The sequence below is a fragment of the Tachyglossus aculeatus genome, chromosome 2 (assembly GCF_015852505.1).
Source record: "Tachyglossus aculeatus isolate mTacAcu1 chromosome 2, mTacAcu1.pri, whole genome shotgun sequence".
NCBI classification, from domain to species: domain Eukaryota; kingdom Metazoa; phylum Chordata; class Mammalia; order Monotremata; family Tachyglossidae; genus Tachyglossus; species Tachyglossus aculeatus.
The window spans coordinates 133627734-133645667 of record NC_052067.1 but is presented as its reverse complement, the minus strand read 5'-3'; the positions used below and the strand labels follow the sequence as shown (position 1 = coordinate 133645667).

At 50.9% G+C, this 17934-nt stretch overlaps 1 protein-coding gene across 1 annotated transcript; it reads right to left on the bottom strand.

Moving 5' to 3' along the window:
- Nucleotides 1-475: 475 nt before the first annotated feature.
- LOC119942370 (FH2 domain-containing protein 1-like) lies at nucleotides 476-17716 on the bottom strand. Its single transcript, XM_038763140.1, has 12 exons — nucleotides 17651-17716; nucleotides 7589-7849; nucleotides 6009-6070; nucleotides 4605-4707; nucleotides 4086-4195; nucleotides 3843-3943; nucleotides 2675-2745; nucleotides 2470-2577; nucleotides 2176-2246; nucleotides 1620-1734; nucleotides 1246-1410; nucleotides 476-1095 (listed from the first exon to the last, which is right to left on the bottom strand). Exons 1-12 carry the CDS (start codon nucleotides 17714-17716, stop codon nucleotides 691-693), a joined length of 1638 nt encoding a protein of 545 aa, XP_038619068.1. The 3' UTR covers nucleotides 476-690.
- Nucleotides 17717-17934: the final 218 nt, after the last annotated feature.

Genomic DNA, 17934 nt, shown 5'->3' with positions numbered 1-17934 from the left:
CTGTAAGCCCGGTGCAGGCAGGGACTGTCTCTTTACTGCTGAATTGTACTTTCTAAGCATTTAGTACAGTGCTGTGCCCACAGTAAGCACTCAAATACGATTGAATGAATGAAAGTCTATGAAGAGAAGCAGGGTGGCTCCGTGGAAAAAGCCCGGGCTTTGGAGTCAGAGGTCATGGGCTCAAATCCTGACTCTCCAATTGTTAGCTGTGTGACTTTGGGCAAGTCACTTAACTCCTCTGTGCCTTCGTTCCCTCATCTGTAAAATGGGGATGAAGCCTGTGAGCCCCACCTGGGCCAACCTGCTCACCTTGTATCCCCCCAACGCTTAGAACAGTGCTTTGCACATAGTAAGCACTTAACAAATGCCATTTATTATTACTATCATTATGAAGTCCAGCCATCTCCCACCCCACCCACTCCAGGAGTCCAGATGCAGCAGCCTAACGCACACAGCTTTATTTAGCAAAGGCCAAGAGCTGAGCCTACAGGTTAAGAGTTGAGGAGAGAGCCCCCTTTCACGCAGGAGTCTAGGCAAGCAGAAGATCACGAAACCAGAAACCCCCTCTCCACTCATGAAGCCCCCACTGGGGTTTGAGCAATAAAAACCAAATTAAAACGGACCGGGGCTTGGTCTGGGGATGAAGGGGTCAGAGGTCAGGGCAAGCACTTGGGAAGTGCAGAGGTCTCGTTATGGGATCTTAAGAGGGGTTTCTGTGGGGGCAGAGTCCGGAGTACGGGGATCTGGGGAGAAGAATAAGTGGGAAGGGGAGGAGCTGGGGGGTCCCGGAGAGAGCCCCGGGATATCTGGAGATGGTCTAGGGGACGAGAAGGGGCAGCCCGTAGGAGCCCCGGTCATCACGGACCAGTGAGGGCAGTGGCCGAGGTTCCCAGCCCAGGCCTCCGGGAGCGTGGGGGCACCCCGGCCTCTGGGGCCCCGGAACGGGTATCCCAGCTCCCTCTCCAGCTCCTGCTCCAGCGTTGGAGGCGAGCAGCCGCAGCCGGGATGGCGGGGCGCCTGCCCACCCCTCCGCCGCTGCCGCCGATCGCCCTGCTGCCGGCGCTGCCACTGCCGCCACTCCCGCGCCGCGTTCTCCTGCGGGCAATGAGTCCAGCTCACCCGGGCACCTCCCCCGACCTCCTCGGGAAAGGGGCTGCAGAGGATCCCGGTCCAGTAGCTGCAGACTGGAGTGGTTGCAAGAGGTGTGGATGAGGAGGGCAGGCCCTGGCAGGGGGAAGACGCTACCTGGGCAGCCGTCTGGAAGTGAAGGGCGAAGGCGTGGAAGGTGGCACAGAGCTCCTGCAGTGGGCAGCGAGCCCCATCCTCACAGAAGAATTCCATCAGGGTTTCAGTCAGCTGGGCCAGCCCCTGGAGGCAGGCCCGAGCCCCCTGCAGCTCCTGCTCAGCCTCCTGTGGGCAGAAGGATCCAGCTGAGCTGGCCCGGGGAGGGCCAAGCTGCTACACAGCACCTGAAGACCCCAGAGCGCCTATGCTGTGCAGGGGGAGGAATGAGGTGGGGTGGATGCGGGGTGGGGGGGGGGGGGGTGAATGCAGAGAGAGCAGGTGGGAACAGAGCCCCTGGGAGGAGTTAGGAAGGTGCCCGCCGGGATGGTGCCCACCTGGAGAAAGGGCTCCATCTGGGCCCACACCTCAGGGGGCGGAGGGTGGGTGCGGGCCGCCCGCAGCCGCTGAGACAGGAGCTCCAGCTCCTCCTCCACCTCCTGCTCAGGGATCCTGCAGCGGGGCCCAAATGCACATTAGCACTTTGCCCGCTCTGGGCCCGGGAGAGATGGGTTGGGACCTGGGTGAAGGGGAGGCGGTGGGTGGGCCCTGGGCCAGCTGGATCAGTGGCATCCCCCCGATGGGGGCAGTTTCTGAATCTGGGGCAGGGGCCGTGAGGTGGGAATCGGAGCAGAGGAAAGAGTGCGGGCTTGGGAGTCAGAGGTCACGGGTTCAAATCCCAGCTCCGCCAGTTGTCAGCTGTGGGACTTTGGGCAAGTCACTTCACTTCTCTGTGCCTCAGCCCCCTCATCTGTAAAATGGGGATGAAGACTGTGAGCCCCCCGTGGGACAACCTGATCACCTTGTATCCTCCCCAGTGCTTAGAACAGTGCTTTGCACAAAGTAAGCGCTTAATAAGTGCCATCATTAATTAATTAATGGATAGCGTCTCACCGGGAAGCAGGCCCGACATGGGGCAGCTGAAGGGGGAAATGCAGCAGCCGCTGTTCTCTGCGCCCCGCCTCCTGTGGGGGACAAACCAAGGGTAGACAGGGGTCACCTTCAGACCCCACTGTCTCCCCTCTCTGCACCCCGCCTCCCATGGTTGGGGCCACCCCCATAGCTCCCGCCATCTCCCCTCTCTGTCCCTCTACAAATCCTCCCAGACTCCCCCTTGCTACTCCCTGTCCCTCCAGACCCCAGAACCAAGACCAAACCCCTCCCTCAAATGGAGTCCCCACCACCTACCATGGCCACAAAGTGCAACAGGTGAATGCCAGGAGTGTTGGCCTTGGTGTCGGTCAGGCGCAGCAGCGAGGCCATGCGGAACCCCACGGCCCCACCTGCATAGCTGCCCTGGGGAACACAGAGGTAACGGGGTTTTTGCTCACACAGGTTGAGGGGCCTCCATGTGCCCCTGTCTTGGAATGAAGAGCCCCACCTCCCTCCTCACCGCATTCAGGTGGTTCCCAGCCTTCAGGATGAGGCGGATGATGCAGTGCAGATCCTCACATGCCAGCAGCTCTAGGAGATTGGGGGTAAAGAGAAAAGGGAGAGGGAAAATGGGATGGGATGCTGTTCAGAGTTCTGCCAGGCTTGGGCTCTGCTAATGATAACCGTGGGATTTGTTAAGTGGCCATCATTATTAAGTGCTTATTACATGCAAAGCACAGTACTAGAGAAGCAGCGTGGCTTGGTGGAAAGAACACGGGCTTTGGAGTCAGAGGTCATGGGTTCAAATCCCAGCTCTGCCAATTGTCAGCTGTGTGACTTTGGGCAAGTCACTTCTTAACTTCTCTGGGCCTCAGTTCCCTCATCTGTAATATGGGGGTTAAGACTGTGAACCCCCCATGGGACAACCTGATCACCTTGTAACTTCCCCAGCATGTAGAACAGTGCTTTGCACACAGTAATTGCTTAATAAATGCCATTATTATTATTACTAAGTGCTGGAGTGAAAACAAGATAATCAGGTCCTACAATGGTCCTACAGTGTAAGTGAAAGGGAGGACAGGTATTGAATCTCCATTTTGCAGATGAGAAAACTGAGGCACAGAGAGTCACCTCCTCCAGGAGGCCTTCCTAGACTGAGCCCTCTCCTTCCTTTTCCCCTCCTCCCCCTCCCCATCCCCCCGCCTTACCTCCTTCCCCTCCCCACAGCACCTGTATATATGTATATGTTTGTACGTATTTATTACTCTACTTTACTTGTACATATTTATTCTATTTTATTTTGTTAATATGTTTTGTTGCCTGTCTCCCCCTTCTAGACTTTGAGCCCGCTGTTGGGTAGGGACCATCTCTATATGTTGCCAACTTGTACTTCAAGCGCTTAGTACAGTGCTTTGCATACAGTAAGCGCTGAATAAATACAATTGAATGAATGAATGAAAAGTTAAGTGACTTGCCCAAGGACACACAACAGGAGAGCTATAATTAGGACCCAGGTCATCCAACTCCCAAGCCTGTGCTCTTTCCACTAGGCCATGTTGATTCTTCTCTTCCGCCTGCCTCTCCCCAAGGGCATCCATGCACCACCGTGCCATGTCCTGAACCCGCGGGACCTAGGGCTGGGCCTTCTTGCTTTCTCGAGCCTTCCCCTGTTCCCCAGAACCCCATACCTTGAGCAGCCTGAGTTAAGATGGTGATGTTGGCTCGCAGGGTAGCAAGCTGGGGCAGAAATTCCTCCTTCAGCACCATCAGAGCCAGCCGTTCTGGGTAACTGGGGAGAGAGGACAGGAGGGCAAAGAGTTCAGACTCTGGGGGTGGGAGGGAGAGATTCACGGAGGGGAGCGAGATTCCGTGGGGTAGACAAGGGCTGTGTGCCTGGGGAGCAAGGAAGGGCTGTTAGTGAGGGGGCTCACCAAGGCACTTGAACCAACAGTAGCATGAAGAGCTCGGCCTCTGACAGCTGCTGTCGTGACCGCGACCGCCGACCCTGCTCCCCTGCCTGGAAGCTGCGCAGCCGCTGCACCTGCCAGGGGCAAGGATGGACGGATGGACAATCTGTGGGCCCAGTGGGGCCTAGCCAACAGGAAGCTGACCCTCCACCCTGGAGACAGTAGCCCACCTTCTTCCCTACTCATGAGAGTCGGGAAGCACCCGGCACACCTACCGAAGCCTCTGGGCCACTGGACGGATGGATGGATGGACAGTCTGTGGGCCCAGCGGGGTCTAGCCACCAGGAAGCTGACCCTCTACCCTAGAGACAGTAGTCCACTTCCCTCCCTACCACATGGGAGTCGGGCAGCACCCAGCACAGCTGCCGAAGCCTCCAGGCCCCTGGACGGATGGATGGATGGACAATCTGTGGGCCCAGAGGGGTCTAGCCAACAGGAAGCTGACCCTCCGCCCTGAAGACAGTAGTCCACTTCCCTCCCTACCTCATGGGAGTCGGGCAGCACCCGGCACAGCTGCCGAAGCCTCTGGGCCCCATAGGGCCCTCCGGTACCAGCCCGCACGGCCTCCACTAGTTCCACCGCTGGCCTAAAGTGAGAACAAATAATAACGATAATTTTTGCTATCTAAGTGCTTACCCTGTGCCAGGCACTGTACTAAGATCTGGGGTAGAAAATAAGCAAAATCGGATGGGACATAGTCCCTGTGCCACATAGGGCTCAGGGTCTTACTCCCCATTTTACAAAAGAGGTAACAGATGCAGAGAAGTGAAATGACTTGCCCAAAGTCACACAGCAGGTAAGTGGCAGAGCTGGGATTAGAACCCATGACCTTCTGATTCCCAGGCTCAGGCTCTAGCCACTACACCATGCTGCTTCCCTGAAATCTGGTTCTAAATGAAGTTCTAAATCCGTTTAGTACCTGGCTCTACCCCCAACCCACATACAGTAATAATAATAATAATAATGACATTTATTAAGCGCTTACTATGTGCAAAGCATTGTTCTAAACGCTGGGGAGGTAACAAGGTGATTAGGTTGTCCCACGGGGGGGCTCACGGTCTTAATCCCCATTTTCCAGATGAGGCAACTGAGGCCCAGAGAAGTTAAGTGACTTGCCCAAAGTCACACAGCTGACAATTGGCAGAGTGGGTATTTGAACCTATGACCTTCGACTCCAAAGCCCGGGCTCTTTCCACTGAGGCACGCTAGTACTTATTGAGCACTTACTGTGTGCAAAGCACTGTACAATAAACCAATATAACAACAAATTCCCTGCCCATAATGAGCTTACAGTCTGGGGTGGATGGTGAGAGACAAATATATATACACACACACACACACACGTGTGTATGTATATATATGTGTGTGTACAGATATGGACACAAGTGCTGTGGAGCTGGGAAAGGAGATGAATTAAAGGGAGCAAGTCAGGGCGATGCAGAAGGGGGTTGAAGACAAGGAAAAGAGTTTTATTCAGGGAAGGTTTCTTGGAGAAGATGTGCCTTCAATAAAACAATAATCCTACCCCCCACTCCAAGGATAGCCTGGTCCAATCCTCCCTCTCCAGAACCCCTTCATTGCTGGTTTTTCCCCACATGGTGCTTGGAGCCCCCCGCGTCCCTCCCAGCCCTCCCACCCCAGATTCATTCATTCAATCGTATTTATTGAGCGCTTACTGTGTGCAGAGCACTGTACTAAGCGCTTGGGAAGTACAAGTCGGCAACATCTAGAGACGGTCCCTACCCAACAACAGGCTCACAGTTTAGAAGGGGGAGGCAGACAACAAAACATGTGGACAGGTGTCAAAATCATCAGAACAAATAGAATTAAATATTCAGCATCTCTCCCGGCCCCCTCCCTCGCTTATCCCACGTGTTTACACCCCACCTCTTGCACTGCCTCAGCACGATTCCCAGCGTTAAAACCTTCTTAGGGTCCAGGAGACACACCTGGAAAAGGAGGGAGGGGAGGTGGAGAGAATGGGAAGGACAGGGTTCAGTTGGGTGGGGATTGCAGAAGTCCTGGGCTGGATGAGGGGTGGGCACAAGGGGGCAAGGGTGAAGGGTCAATGGGGAGAAAGAAGGGGGGGCTTGAAGGAGCCCAGGAATTAGGGGAGGAGGAAAGGGGACGATGGGTGGCTAAAGTCCTGGGCTGGATGAGGAGTAGGATCCTAGGGTCAATAGGAAGAAGGAAGGGAGGACACGAAGGAGTCCAGGAATTAGGGGAGGTGGGAAGGGGCTGATGGGTGGCAAAAGTCCTGGGCTAGACAAGGAGTGGGATCCTAGGGTCAATGGGGAGAAGGAAGGGAAGACTCGAAAGAGCCCAGGAATTAGGGGAGGTGGGAAGGGTTTGATGGGTGGCTAAAGTCCTGGGCTGGACGAGGGGTGGGCACAAGGGGGCTAGGGTGAAGGGTCAGTGGGGAGAAGGAAGGGAGGACTTAAAAGAGCCCAGGAATTAGGGGAGGTAGGAAGGGATTCAGGGGTAGCAAAGGCCCTGGGCTGGATGAGGGGTGCCACAAGAAGGCTGGGGGAAGGGGGGGGGGGGGAGAAGGGAGGGAGGACTTGTTCAGGGGTAGTAAAGGCCCTGGGCTGGATGAGGGGTGCCACAAGAAGGCTGGGGGGGGGGGGGAGGACTTGAAGGAGCCCAGGAATTAGGGGAGGTGGGAAGGGGATGATGGGTGGCTAAAGTCCTGGGCTGGACGAGGAGGAGTGGGGTCCTAGAGTCACTGGGGAGAAGGAAGGGAGGACTTGAAGGAGCCCAGGAATTAGGGGAGGTGGGAAGGGGTTGATGGGTGGTAAAAGTCCTGGGCTGGATGAGGAGTGGGATCCTAAGGTCAATGAGGAGAAGGAAGGGAGGACTTGAAGGAGCCCAGGAATTAGGGGAGATGGGAGGCTTAAGTCCCGGGCTGGACGAGAAGTGGGATCCTAAGGTCAATGGGGAGAAGGAAGGGAGGACTTGAAGGAGCCCAGGAATTAGGGGAGGTGGGAAGGGGTTGATGGGTAGCTAAAGTCCTGGGCTGGGGGGGTCGGGGGGGGGGTCCTAGGGTCAGTGGGGTGAAGGAAGGGAGGACTTGAAGGAGCCCAGGAATTAGGGGAGGTGGGAAGGGGTTGATGGGTGGTAAAAGTCCTGGGCTGGATGAGGAGTGGGATCCTAGGGTCAGTGAGGAGAAGGAAGGGAGGACTTGAAGGAGCCCAGGAATTAGGGGAGATGGGAAAGTGTTGATGGGTGGCTTAAGTCCTGGGCTGGACGAGAAGTGGGATCCTGGCGTCAGTGGGAAGAAGAAAGGGAGGACTTGAAGGAGCCCAGGAATTAGGGGAGGTGGGAAGGGGAGCATGGGGGGGATAGAGTCCTAGGCTGGACGAGGAGTGGGATCCAAGGGTCAATGGGGAGAAGGAAGGGAGGCCTCGAAGGAGCCCAGGAACTAGGGGAGGTGGCCAAGGTGGTTGAGGGGGGGTCCGGGGAGTGACCTGTCGGGGGATTCCCCGGGGCGGGGGTTTGGGCCGTTCCCCGAACAGCTCCTCCAGGCGCTGGAGGTCCAGCGGCCCGGGGTCCGGCTGGGGGCCGTCCCCGCCCGCGCCCCACACGCTGCGGCGGCCCCGGACCCGCTCGGCCGCCAGCGGGGCCCAGTGCAGGCTGCGGAGCCGGAGCCGCGGGGCCTGCGGGGCCAACGGGGACGCTGGAGGCGGGGGAGCTGCGGGGACCCCAGGCTCCCCCTCCATGAGCCGCCCCTGGGGAGGGGAAACAAGGCCGGGGAAGGGGGGGGGGACGCCTGGGGCTCATAAGACCCCCCCAGCCCCGCCCCCACCTTCACGCCCCGCCCCACGCTCACGCCTCACTCATTCATTCAATCAGTCGGATTTATTGAGCGCTCACTGGGGGCAGAGCGCTGGACTAATGATAATCATGGCATTTGTTAAGCGCTTACTCTGTGCCAAGCACTGTTCTAAGCGCTGGGGAGGTTACAAGGTGATCAGGTTGTCCCACGGGGGGCTCCCAGTCTTCACCCCCAATTTCCAGATGAGGGGACTGAGGCACGGAGAAGTGAAGTGGCCTGCCTAAAGTCACACAGCTGACATTTATTTATTTATTATTACTTGTACATATCTATTCTATTTAATTTTGTTAGTATGTTTGGTTTTGTTGTCTGTCTCCCCCTCTCAGACTGCGAGCCCGCTGTTGGGTAGGGACCGTCTCTATATGTTGCCAACTTGGACTTCCCAAGCGCTTAGTACAGTGCTCTGCACACAGTAAGCGCTCAATAAATACGATTGATGATGATATCTATTCTATTTATTTTATTTTGTTAGGATGTTTGGTTTTGTTCTCTGTCTCCCCCTCTTAGACTGTGAGCCCGCTGTTGGGTAGGGACTGTCTCTATATGTTGCCAACTTGGACTTCCCAAGCGCTTAGTACAGTGCTCTGCACACAGTAAGCGCTCAATAAATACGATTGATGATGATATCTATTCTATTTATTTTATTTTGTTAGGATGTTTGGTTTTGTTCTCTGTCTCCCCCTCTTAGACTGTGAGCCCGCTGTTGGGTAGGGACTGGCTCTATATGTTGCCAACTTGGACTTCCCAAGCGCTTAGTACAGTGCTCTGCACACAGTAAGCGCTCAATAAATACGATTGATGATGATGATATCTATTCTATTTATTTTATTTTGTTAGGATGTTTGGTTTTATTCTCTGTTTCCCCCTTTTAGACTGAGCCCACTGTTGGGAAGGGACTGTATATGTTGCCAACTTGGACTCCCCAAGCGCTTAGTACAGTGCTCTGCACACAGTAAGCGCTCAATAAATACGATTGATGATGATGATGATATCTGTTCTATTTTGTTTTGTTAGTATGTTTGGTTTTGTTCTCTGTCTCCCCCTTTTAGACTGTGAGCCCACTGTTGGGGAGGGACTGTCTCTGTATGTTGCCAACTTGGACTCCCCAAGCTCTTAGTACAGTGCTCTGCACACAGTAAGCGCTCAATAAATACGATTGATTGATTGATTGATTGATCTCTGACTCCAAAGCCCGTGCTCTTTCCACTGAGCCATGCTGCTTCTCACAACGCTTGGGAAGTACAAGTCGGCAACATATAGAGACAGTCCCTACCCAACAACGGGCTCACAGGCTAGAAGGGGGAAAAAGACAACAAAACAAGTAGACAGGTGTCAATGCCATCAGAATAAATAGAATTATAGCTTTAGTCACATCATTAATAGAGTAATAAAGATGTACAAAAAATAGAGTAATAAATATGTATAAATATACACCAGTGCTGCGGGGAGGGGAAGGGGGTAGGGCAGAGGTGGGGAGAATGATGGGGAGAGGAGGAGGAGAGGACAAGGGGGGCTCAGTCTGGGAAGGCCTCCTGGAGGAGGTGAGCTCTCAGTAATAATAATAGTGGCATTTATTAAGCGCTTACTATGTGCAAAGCACTGTTCTAAGCCCTGGGGAGGTTACAAGGTGATCAGGTTGTCCCACGGGGGGCTCCCAGTCTTCATCCCCATTTTACAGATGAGGGAACTGAGGCCCAGAGAAGTGACTTGCCCAAAGTCACACAGCTGATAATTGGCAGAGCAGGGATTTGAACCCATGACCTCTGACTCCAAAGCCCGGGCTCTTTCCACTGAGCCATGCTGCTTCTCTAGCCAAGTGTATTGGCTTTCTGAAATCAAATAGTCCTGCACCACCAAAACTTAAGGCATCCTTCCAGCTACGCTTTCCTCTTTGTGTCTGGTTCACTAAAGCAGTGCCAAAATGGTGAGTTAAGGTCTCCCTGGGTGGGAGACGTTCTGCTCAGTGCCCAGGCTCTGCTGCTGAACTCAGCAAGAAGGCAGTGGAGAAGCCCGAGCCCACTGTTGGGTAGGGACCGTCTCTATATGTTGCCAATTTGTACTTCCCAAGCGCTTAGTACAGTGCTCTGCAAACAGTAAGCGCTCAATAAATACGATTGATGATGATGACTGTGCCACAGGCCTGCAAAGCAGAGGACCTGGGTTTCTAATCCTGGTTTCACCACTCTTCCGCCGTGTGACCGTGAGTAATTCCCTTCTCGTCTCTGTGCCTCAATCTCCTCACCTGTAAAATGGGAATTAAGACTACGAGCCCCATGTGTGGCGTGGACTGTTTTCCGCCTGATTAGCTTGTACCTACTCCAATAGTAATAATAATCGTGATGATATTTGTGAATCAATCAATCATATTTATTGAGCGCTTACTGTGTGCAGAGCACTGTATTAAGTGCTTGGGAAGTACAAATTGGCAACATATAGAGACAGTCCCTACCCAACAGTGGGCTCACAGTCTAAAAGGGGGAGACAGAGAACAAAACCAAACATACTAACACAATAAAATAAATAGAATAGATATGTACAAGTAAAATAAATAAATAAATGAGTAATAAATATGTACAAACATATATACAGGTGTTGTGGGGAAGGGAAGGAAGCGCTTATTACTATGTGCCATGCACTGTTCTAAGCACTGGGATAGATACAGGGTAATCAAGTTGTCCCACTTGGGGCTCACACTTTAAATCCCCATTTTACAGATGAGGTAACTGAGGCACAGAGAAGTTAATTTGCCCAAGGTCACAGAGCAGACGAGTGGTGGAGGCGGGATTAGAACCCACCTCCTCTGGCTCCCAAGCCCTGGCTCTTTCCACTAAGCCAACTGTGCTCCAATGCTTAGTACAGTGCCCGGCACATGGTTAGCACTTAATCAATCAATCAATCATATTTATTGAGCACTTACTGTGTACAGAGCACTGTACTAAGCGCTTGGGAAGTACAAGTCGGCAACATATATCATTAACAAATATCATTTGAAAAAAAAGCATCAGCCACTGACTTCCTGGGTAATCAATCAGTGGTATTTATTGAGCACTTACTAGGAAAGCAGCGTGGGTCAGTGGAAAGAGCCCGGGCTTGGGAGCCAGAGGTCATGGGTTCTAATCCCGGCTCTGCCATTTGTCAGCTGTGTGACTTTGGACAAGTCACTTCACTTCTCTGGGCCTCAGTGACCTCATCTGCAAAATGGGGATTAAGGCTGTGAACCCCACGTGGGACAACCTGACTATCTTGTATCCCCCCCAGCGCTTAGAACAGTGCTTCGCACATAGTAAGTGCTTAACAAATGCCATCATTATTATGTGTAGTGCACTGTACTGAGTCCTTGGGTGTATACAATACAGTTATCAGATTCATCCCCTTACCCATAATTGTGATATTTAAGTGTTCACTATGTGCCAGGCACTGTACTAAACTCTGCGTTGATGCGATATAATCAGATGTCACAGTCCCTGTCCCAGCTGGGGCTCACAATCTATGAGAGAGGGAGAACAGGTATTAATTCCCCATTAGAGCTGAGGAAACCGAGGCCCAGAAAAGTTAAATGACTCGCCCAAGTTCACACAGCAGGCAAGTGACAGAGCCAGGATTAGAACCCTGGTCTTCTGACTCAAGGCCCATTCTCTCAGTGCTTTGCACATAATAATACTACTAATAATAATAATGTTGGCATTTGTTAAGCGCTTACTATGTGCAAAGCACTGTTCTAAACGCTGGGGGGGATACAAGTTGATCAGACTGTCCCAAGGGGGGCTCACAGTCTTCATCCCCATTTTACAGATGAGGGAACTGAGGCTCAGAGAAGTGAAGTGACTTGCCCAAGGTCACACAGCAGACACGTGGCAGAGCCGGGATTCGAACCCATGACCTCTGACTCCAAAGCCCGGGCTCTTTCCACTGAGCCACGCTGCTTCTCTAAGCGCTTAATAAATAGTAAGCATAGTAAGCGCTTAATAAATGCCATTGTTTTATTATTATTATTATTACTATGATTACTATTATTACTATTACTATTATTACTATTATTATTATTACTATTATTTCCACTAAGTCACACAGCTTCTCTGGTTGTCTCCATTCCTAAGGTTGGTGACTCATTCACTCATAAGAAAACGGGCAGGGGAGGTGGGTCTCAATCTCATCTAGAGAAGCAGCGTGGCTCAGTGGAAAGAGCCCGGGCTTTGGAGTCAGAGGTCACGGGTTCAAATCCCACTCCGCCAACTGTCAGCTGTGTGACTTTGGGCAAGTCACTTCACTTCTCTGGGCCTCAGTTCCCTCATCTGTAAAATGGGGATGAAGACTGTGAGCCCCACATGGGACAACCTGATCACCTTGTATCCCTCCAGCACTTAGAACAGTGTTTTGCACATAATGAGCACTTAACAAATACCATTATTATTATTATTATTATCTCTTCTTGTGTGTTGCCATAGTTTGAGACTCTGACCCCACCCCACCCAAGACGAAAAGGAAGCTTCCATGCTGGACTCTCCGGGGAGTGGTAGAGAAGTGGTCTTGTGGCAACAACACAGGCCTGGAAGTGAGAAAAACTGAGTTCTAATCCCGGCTCTGCCACTTGCCTGTTGTGTGACCTTGGTTAAGTCTCTTAAAGTCACTTCTGTGTGCCTCAGTTTCCTTATCTGTAAAATGGGGATTAAATCCTACTTGCTCCCACTTAGACCGTGAGCCCCATGTGGAATTTTATTTATTTGTTTGGATGTCTGTCTCCCCCCATCTGGACTGTAAACTCGTTGCAGACAGGGAATGTGACTATTGTTATAAAGAAGTGGCGTGGCTTAGTAGAAAGAACCCGGGCTTGGGAGTCAGAGGACTTGAGTTTTAATCCCGGCTCCGCCACTTGCCTGGCTGTGTGACCTCGGGCAAGCCACTTAACTTGTCTGGGCCTCAGTTACCTCATCTGGAAAATGGGGATTAAAAGTGTGAGCCCCAACATGGGACATGATTACCCTGTATCCACCCCAGCGCTTAGAACAGTGCTTGGCACATAGTAAGCACTTAACAAATACCATCATTATTATTATTGTATATATGTATATATTATATATATGTATATAATATATATATACCTGTATATATGTATATGCATATTTATTACTCTATTTATTTATTTATTTATTTTACTTGTACATATCTATTCTATTTATTTTATTTTGTTAGTATGTTTGGTTTTGTTCTCTGTCTCCCCCTTTTAGACTGTGAGCCCACTGTTAGGTAGGGACTGTCTCTATATGTTGCCAACTTGTACTTCCCAAGCGCTTAGTACAGTGCTCTGCACACAGTAAGCACTCAATAAATACGATTGATGATGATGATTGATGATATTATTATATCGTACTTTCCCAAGGACTTGGTACAGTGCTCTGCACACAGTAAGCACTTAATAAATACGATTGAATGAATGAACAGGGACTATGTCCAACTTGATTATCCTGTGTCTAACCCAGTGTTTAGTACAGTGCTTGTGTGCAGAGCACTGAACTAAGAACTTTGGAGAATACAAGAGTTCAGAGACACGTTCCCAACCTATATGGAGCTTACAGTCTAGAGGACATATAAAGCCCAGCTTAGTACAGTGCTCTGCACACAGGAAGCGCTCAATAAATACGATTGATTGATTGATTTACTATGTGTTTGGGGAGAGTACAACGGAGTTGGTAATAATAATAATAGACTTCCAGACTGTGAGCCCACTGTTGGGTAGGGACCGTCTCTATATGTTGCCAATTTGTACTTCCCAAGTGCTTAGTACAGTGCTCTGCACACAGTGAGCACTCAATAAATACAATTGAATGAATGAATAAGTGCCAGCGCTTAGAACAGTGCTCTGCACAGAGTAAGCACTTAATAAATGCCATTAAAAAAAGAAAGAATAATGGCATTTATTAAGTGCTTACTATGTGCAAAGCACTGTTCTAAGCGCTGGGGGGGATACAAGGTCCCTGCCCTCAAAGTGCTTAGCTGAGAACATGGAGGGCCCACAGGGCTCATAAGAGGTTAATAGTATTTAAAAAAATGAGGTGTGGCCCAGACCTCTATCACCCTACGTATAAAATTTACAACAGTCCTGCGCACTCTGATATCAGCATTGCACCCTAATAGCCAACCCCGAGCCAGGCCAGAAGTAACCCAGGACTCACTTTGGGGGGATAATAATAATAATAATAATAATAATAACAATAATAATAATAATAATAATAATAATAATAATAATAATGGCATTTGTGTTCTTACCACTGTTGTAAGCACTGGGGGTGGGGGGATACAAGGTGATCAGGTTGTCCCACTTGGGGCTTACACTTTTAATCCCCATTTTAGGGACCGTCTCTATATGTTGCCAACTTGTACTTCCCAAGCGCTTAGTACAGTGCTCTGCACACAGTAAGCGCTCAATAAATACGATTGATTGATTGATTGCAAAGCACTGTTCTAAACGCTGGGGGGGATACAAGGTGATCAGGTTGCCCTACGTGGGTTCACAATCTTAACGATTGTCCTTTTCTTGTCTTATGCCGTCGAGTCGCGTCCGACCCATAGCGACACCGCGGACACATCTCTCCCAGACCGCCCCGCTGTCCTTCTGCAGTCGTTCCGGGAGTGGATCCAGAGAGTTTTCTTGGTAAAGATACGGAAGCGGTTTACCAATGCCGCCTTCCGCGCGGTAAGATCGAGTCTCCGCCCTCGACTCTCTGCCATGCCGCTGCTGCCCAGCACAGGTGAGTTTTGACTTGTAGCAGATTGCTAGCCACTGCCCAAGCTAGGAACGGAAATGGTAGGCCTCTGCTTGGATAGTACTACATTCACTCGCTCAATCGTATTTATTGAGCGCTTACTATGTGCAGAGCACTGGACTAAGCGCTTGGGAAGTACAAGTTGGCAACATAATGGATACAATCACTCCATGGGAAGCTGGGGGTTGGTTAATCCCAGTAACACGTGGATTGAGTACTGTACTAAATGCTAGGGATTAAATCCTACTCTCTCCTAGACTGTGAGCCCATAAGGGTCAGGAACTGTGTCCAATCTGTTTATGTTGTATTTCCCCCAGAGTTTAGAACAGTGCTCAGCACACAGTAAGCACTTAAATACCACAATTACTATTAGATACAAGCTAATCAATGGACGCAACGGCCTCTCGAGTCGATAGCCCGGTCCGATACCTGGGGCCTGAGAATGTGGTCCGTACAGGATTCCCCAGTGGATAGACCAAGGGCCTAGAGGTCAGGACCTGAGTTTTAATCCCAGCTCTACCATTTTCTTTCATTCATTCATTCATTCAATCGTATTTATTGAGCGCTTTCTGTGTGCAGAGCACTGTACTAAGCACTTGGGAAGTACAAGTTGGCAACATATAGAGATGGTCCCTACCCAACAGCGGGCTCACAGTCTAGAAGAGGACTTGTCTGTCTGCCATTAGACCTTGGCAAGTCACTTGACTTCTCTGTGCCTCAGTTACCTCATCCGTAAAATGGGGATTAAGACAGTGAGCCCTATGTGGGAAAGGGACTGTGTCCAACCTGATTCATTTGTATCTACCATAGCGCTTAGTACAGTGCCTGGCACATAGTAAGTGTGAGCCCACTGTTGGGTAGGGACCGTCTCTATATGTTGCCAAATTGTACTTTCCAAGCGCTTAGTACAGTGCTCTGCACACAGAAAGCGCTCAATAAATACGATTGAATGAATGAATGAATGCTTAATAAAAACCATCAAAAAACAAAACAAAAAAACCCCTACTGATGTAGTTCATAAGTCCTCATTCATTCATTCATTCAATCGTATTTATTGAGTACTTACTGTGTGCAGAGCACTGTACTAAGCACTTGGGAAATACAAGTTGGCAACATATAGGGACGGTCCCTACCCAACCGTGGCTCAGTGGAAGGAGCCCGGGCTTTGGAGTCAGAGGTCATGGGTTCAAATCCCAGCTCCGCCAATTGTCAGTTGTGTGACCTTGGGCAAGTCACTTCACTTCTTTGGGCCTCAGTTACCTCATCTGGAAAATGGGGATTAAGACTGTGAGCCCCCCGTGGGACAACCTGATCACCTTGTAACCTCCCCAGCGCTTAGAACAGTGCTTTGCACATAGTAAGTGCTTAATAAATGCCGTCATTATTATTATTATTAGAAGGGGGAGACAGACAACAAAACAAAACATGTGGACAGGTGTCAAGTCCCATCTGAGCAAGGATAGCGATCTCTGCCTCCAGGGAATGCTCCCAATCAGAGACCTGCACAGGTCCTATATTATCCCAACCCATACTGAACACCTTCCCAGAAAGCGAATCTGTTTCCCTATAATAATAGTAATAATAATAATTATAATGTTAGTATTTGTTAAGCGCTTACTATGTGCCAAGCACTGTTCTAAGCGGGGGGGGGGGGGATACAAGGTAATCAAGGCTGTCCCACGTGGGACTCACAGTCTTAATCCCCATTTTCCAGATGAGGGAACTGAGGCCCAGAGATCATCATCATCATCATCATCATCAATCGTATTTATTGAGCGCTTACTGTGTGTGGAGCACTGTACTAAGCGCTTGGGAAGTACAAGTTGGCAACATATAGAGACAGTCCCTACCCAACAGTGGGCTCACAGTCTAAAAGGGGGAGACAATCAATCAATCAATCAATCGTATTTATTGAGCGCTTACTATGTGCAGAGCACTGTACTAAGCGTTTGGGAAGTACAAATTGGCATCACATAGAGACAGTCCCTACCCAACAGTGGGCTCACAGTCTAAAAGACAGAGAACAAAACCAAACATACTAACAAAATAAAATAAATAGAATAGAATAAATAGAATAGATATGTACAAGTAAAATAAATAGAGATGTTAAGTGACTTGCCCAAAGTCACACAGCTGACAAGTGGCGGAGCCGGGATTAGAACCCATGACCTCTGACTCCCAAGCCCGGGCTCTTTCCACTGAACCACACTGCTTGCGGTACTTATTAAGCGCTATGTGCCAAGCGCCATTCTAAGCGCTGGGGTAGATACGAGTTAATCAGGTTGGACACAGTCCCTTTCCCACTTGGGGCTCAGTCTCAATTCCCATTTGACAGATGAGGTAACTGAGGCCCAAAGAAGTGAAGTGACTGGCCCAAGGTCACACAGCAGACAAGTGGCAGAGCTGGGATTAGAACCCACGACCTCTTTCTCCCAGGCGTGTGGTCTATCCACTACGCCAGACTGAGACTCAACTTTGCTCTGAGCCACTGGGAGCTGGGCTAGGGCCTTTGTGTGTCCCCAGTCCTTTCCTTCTTAGTGGCCAGCCTGTCATTTTCCCCCGGGAGCGGAGCCGGGTTAAGGAGGAAAACGACGAGGTTGTGGACAGGATAACTTCCTGACGGGCCAAAGCCTAGCCACGGTTTACCCTGGGCCTCCGGACAGCGGCGGGAGAGAGGTGATGATGGCATTTATTAAGCGCTGGGGAGGTTACAAGGTGATCAGGTTGTCCCACGGTGGGGCTCACAGTCTTAATCCCCATTTTACAGATGAGAGAACTGAGGCACAGAGAAGTGAAGCGACTTGCTCCAAGTCACACAGCGGACAATTGCCGGGGCCAGGATTTGAACCCACGACCTCTGACTCCAAAGCCCGTGCTCTTTCCACTGAGCCACGCTGCGGCGGCAGCGGCGGCTACCAGGTTGCGCAGCTTACCAGCCAAACGGTGCCCCTCCTTCCCTCCAGCTTTGCAAGTTTCACGAGGGTCAGGTAAAATTGCATCGCCCGCACTGGCCCTCAAGTCTAGCCTCTGGCCTTTCCTCGGTCTCCCCATCCTCCAAGGTCCGGTCTGGACTGAAAGGCAACTTCAGGAGCCGCCCTCTCCCTGGGGAGATAGGATCCAAGCCCGGGGAGAGGCAGGCAGAGGCCAGAGGCCGATCCAGCGGGCGGGCCCGGTCCCACACAAGAGCGGCCCGGTTTTATTAAAAGTTTATTCACCG

Excerpts from the sequence above, each read along its gene's own strand:
- LOC119942370 (XM_038763140.1), bottom strand. The coding sequence starts at position 17,716 with ATGCAATTTTACCTGACCCTCGTGAAACTTGCAAAGCTGGAGGGAAGG. Across the intron at positions 2,746-3,842 it reads CTTAACTCAGGCTGCTCAAG|AGCTGCTGGCATGTGAGGAT; the intron begins GTATGGGGTTCT and ends CCAATCTCCTAG. Across the intron at positions 2,247-2,469 it reads TGTTGCACTTTGTGGCCATG|GAGGCGGGGCGCAGAGAACA; the intron begins GTAGGTGGTGGG and ends TGTCCCCCACAG.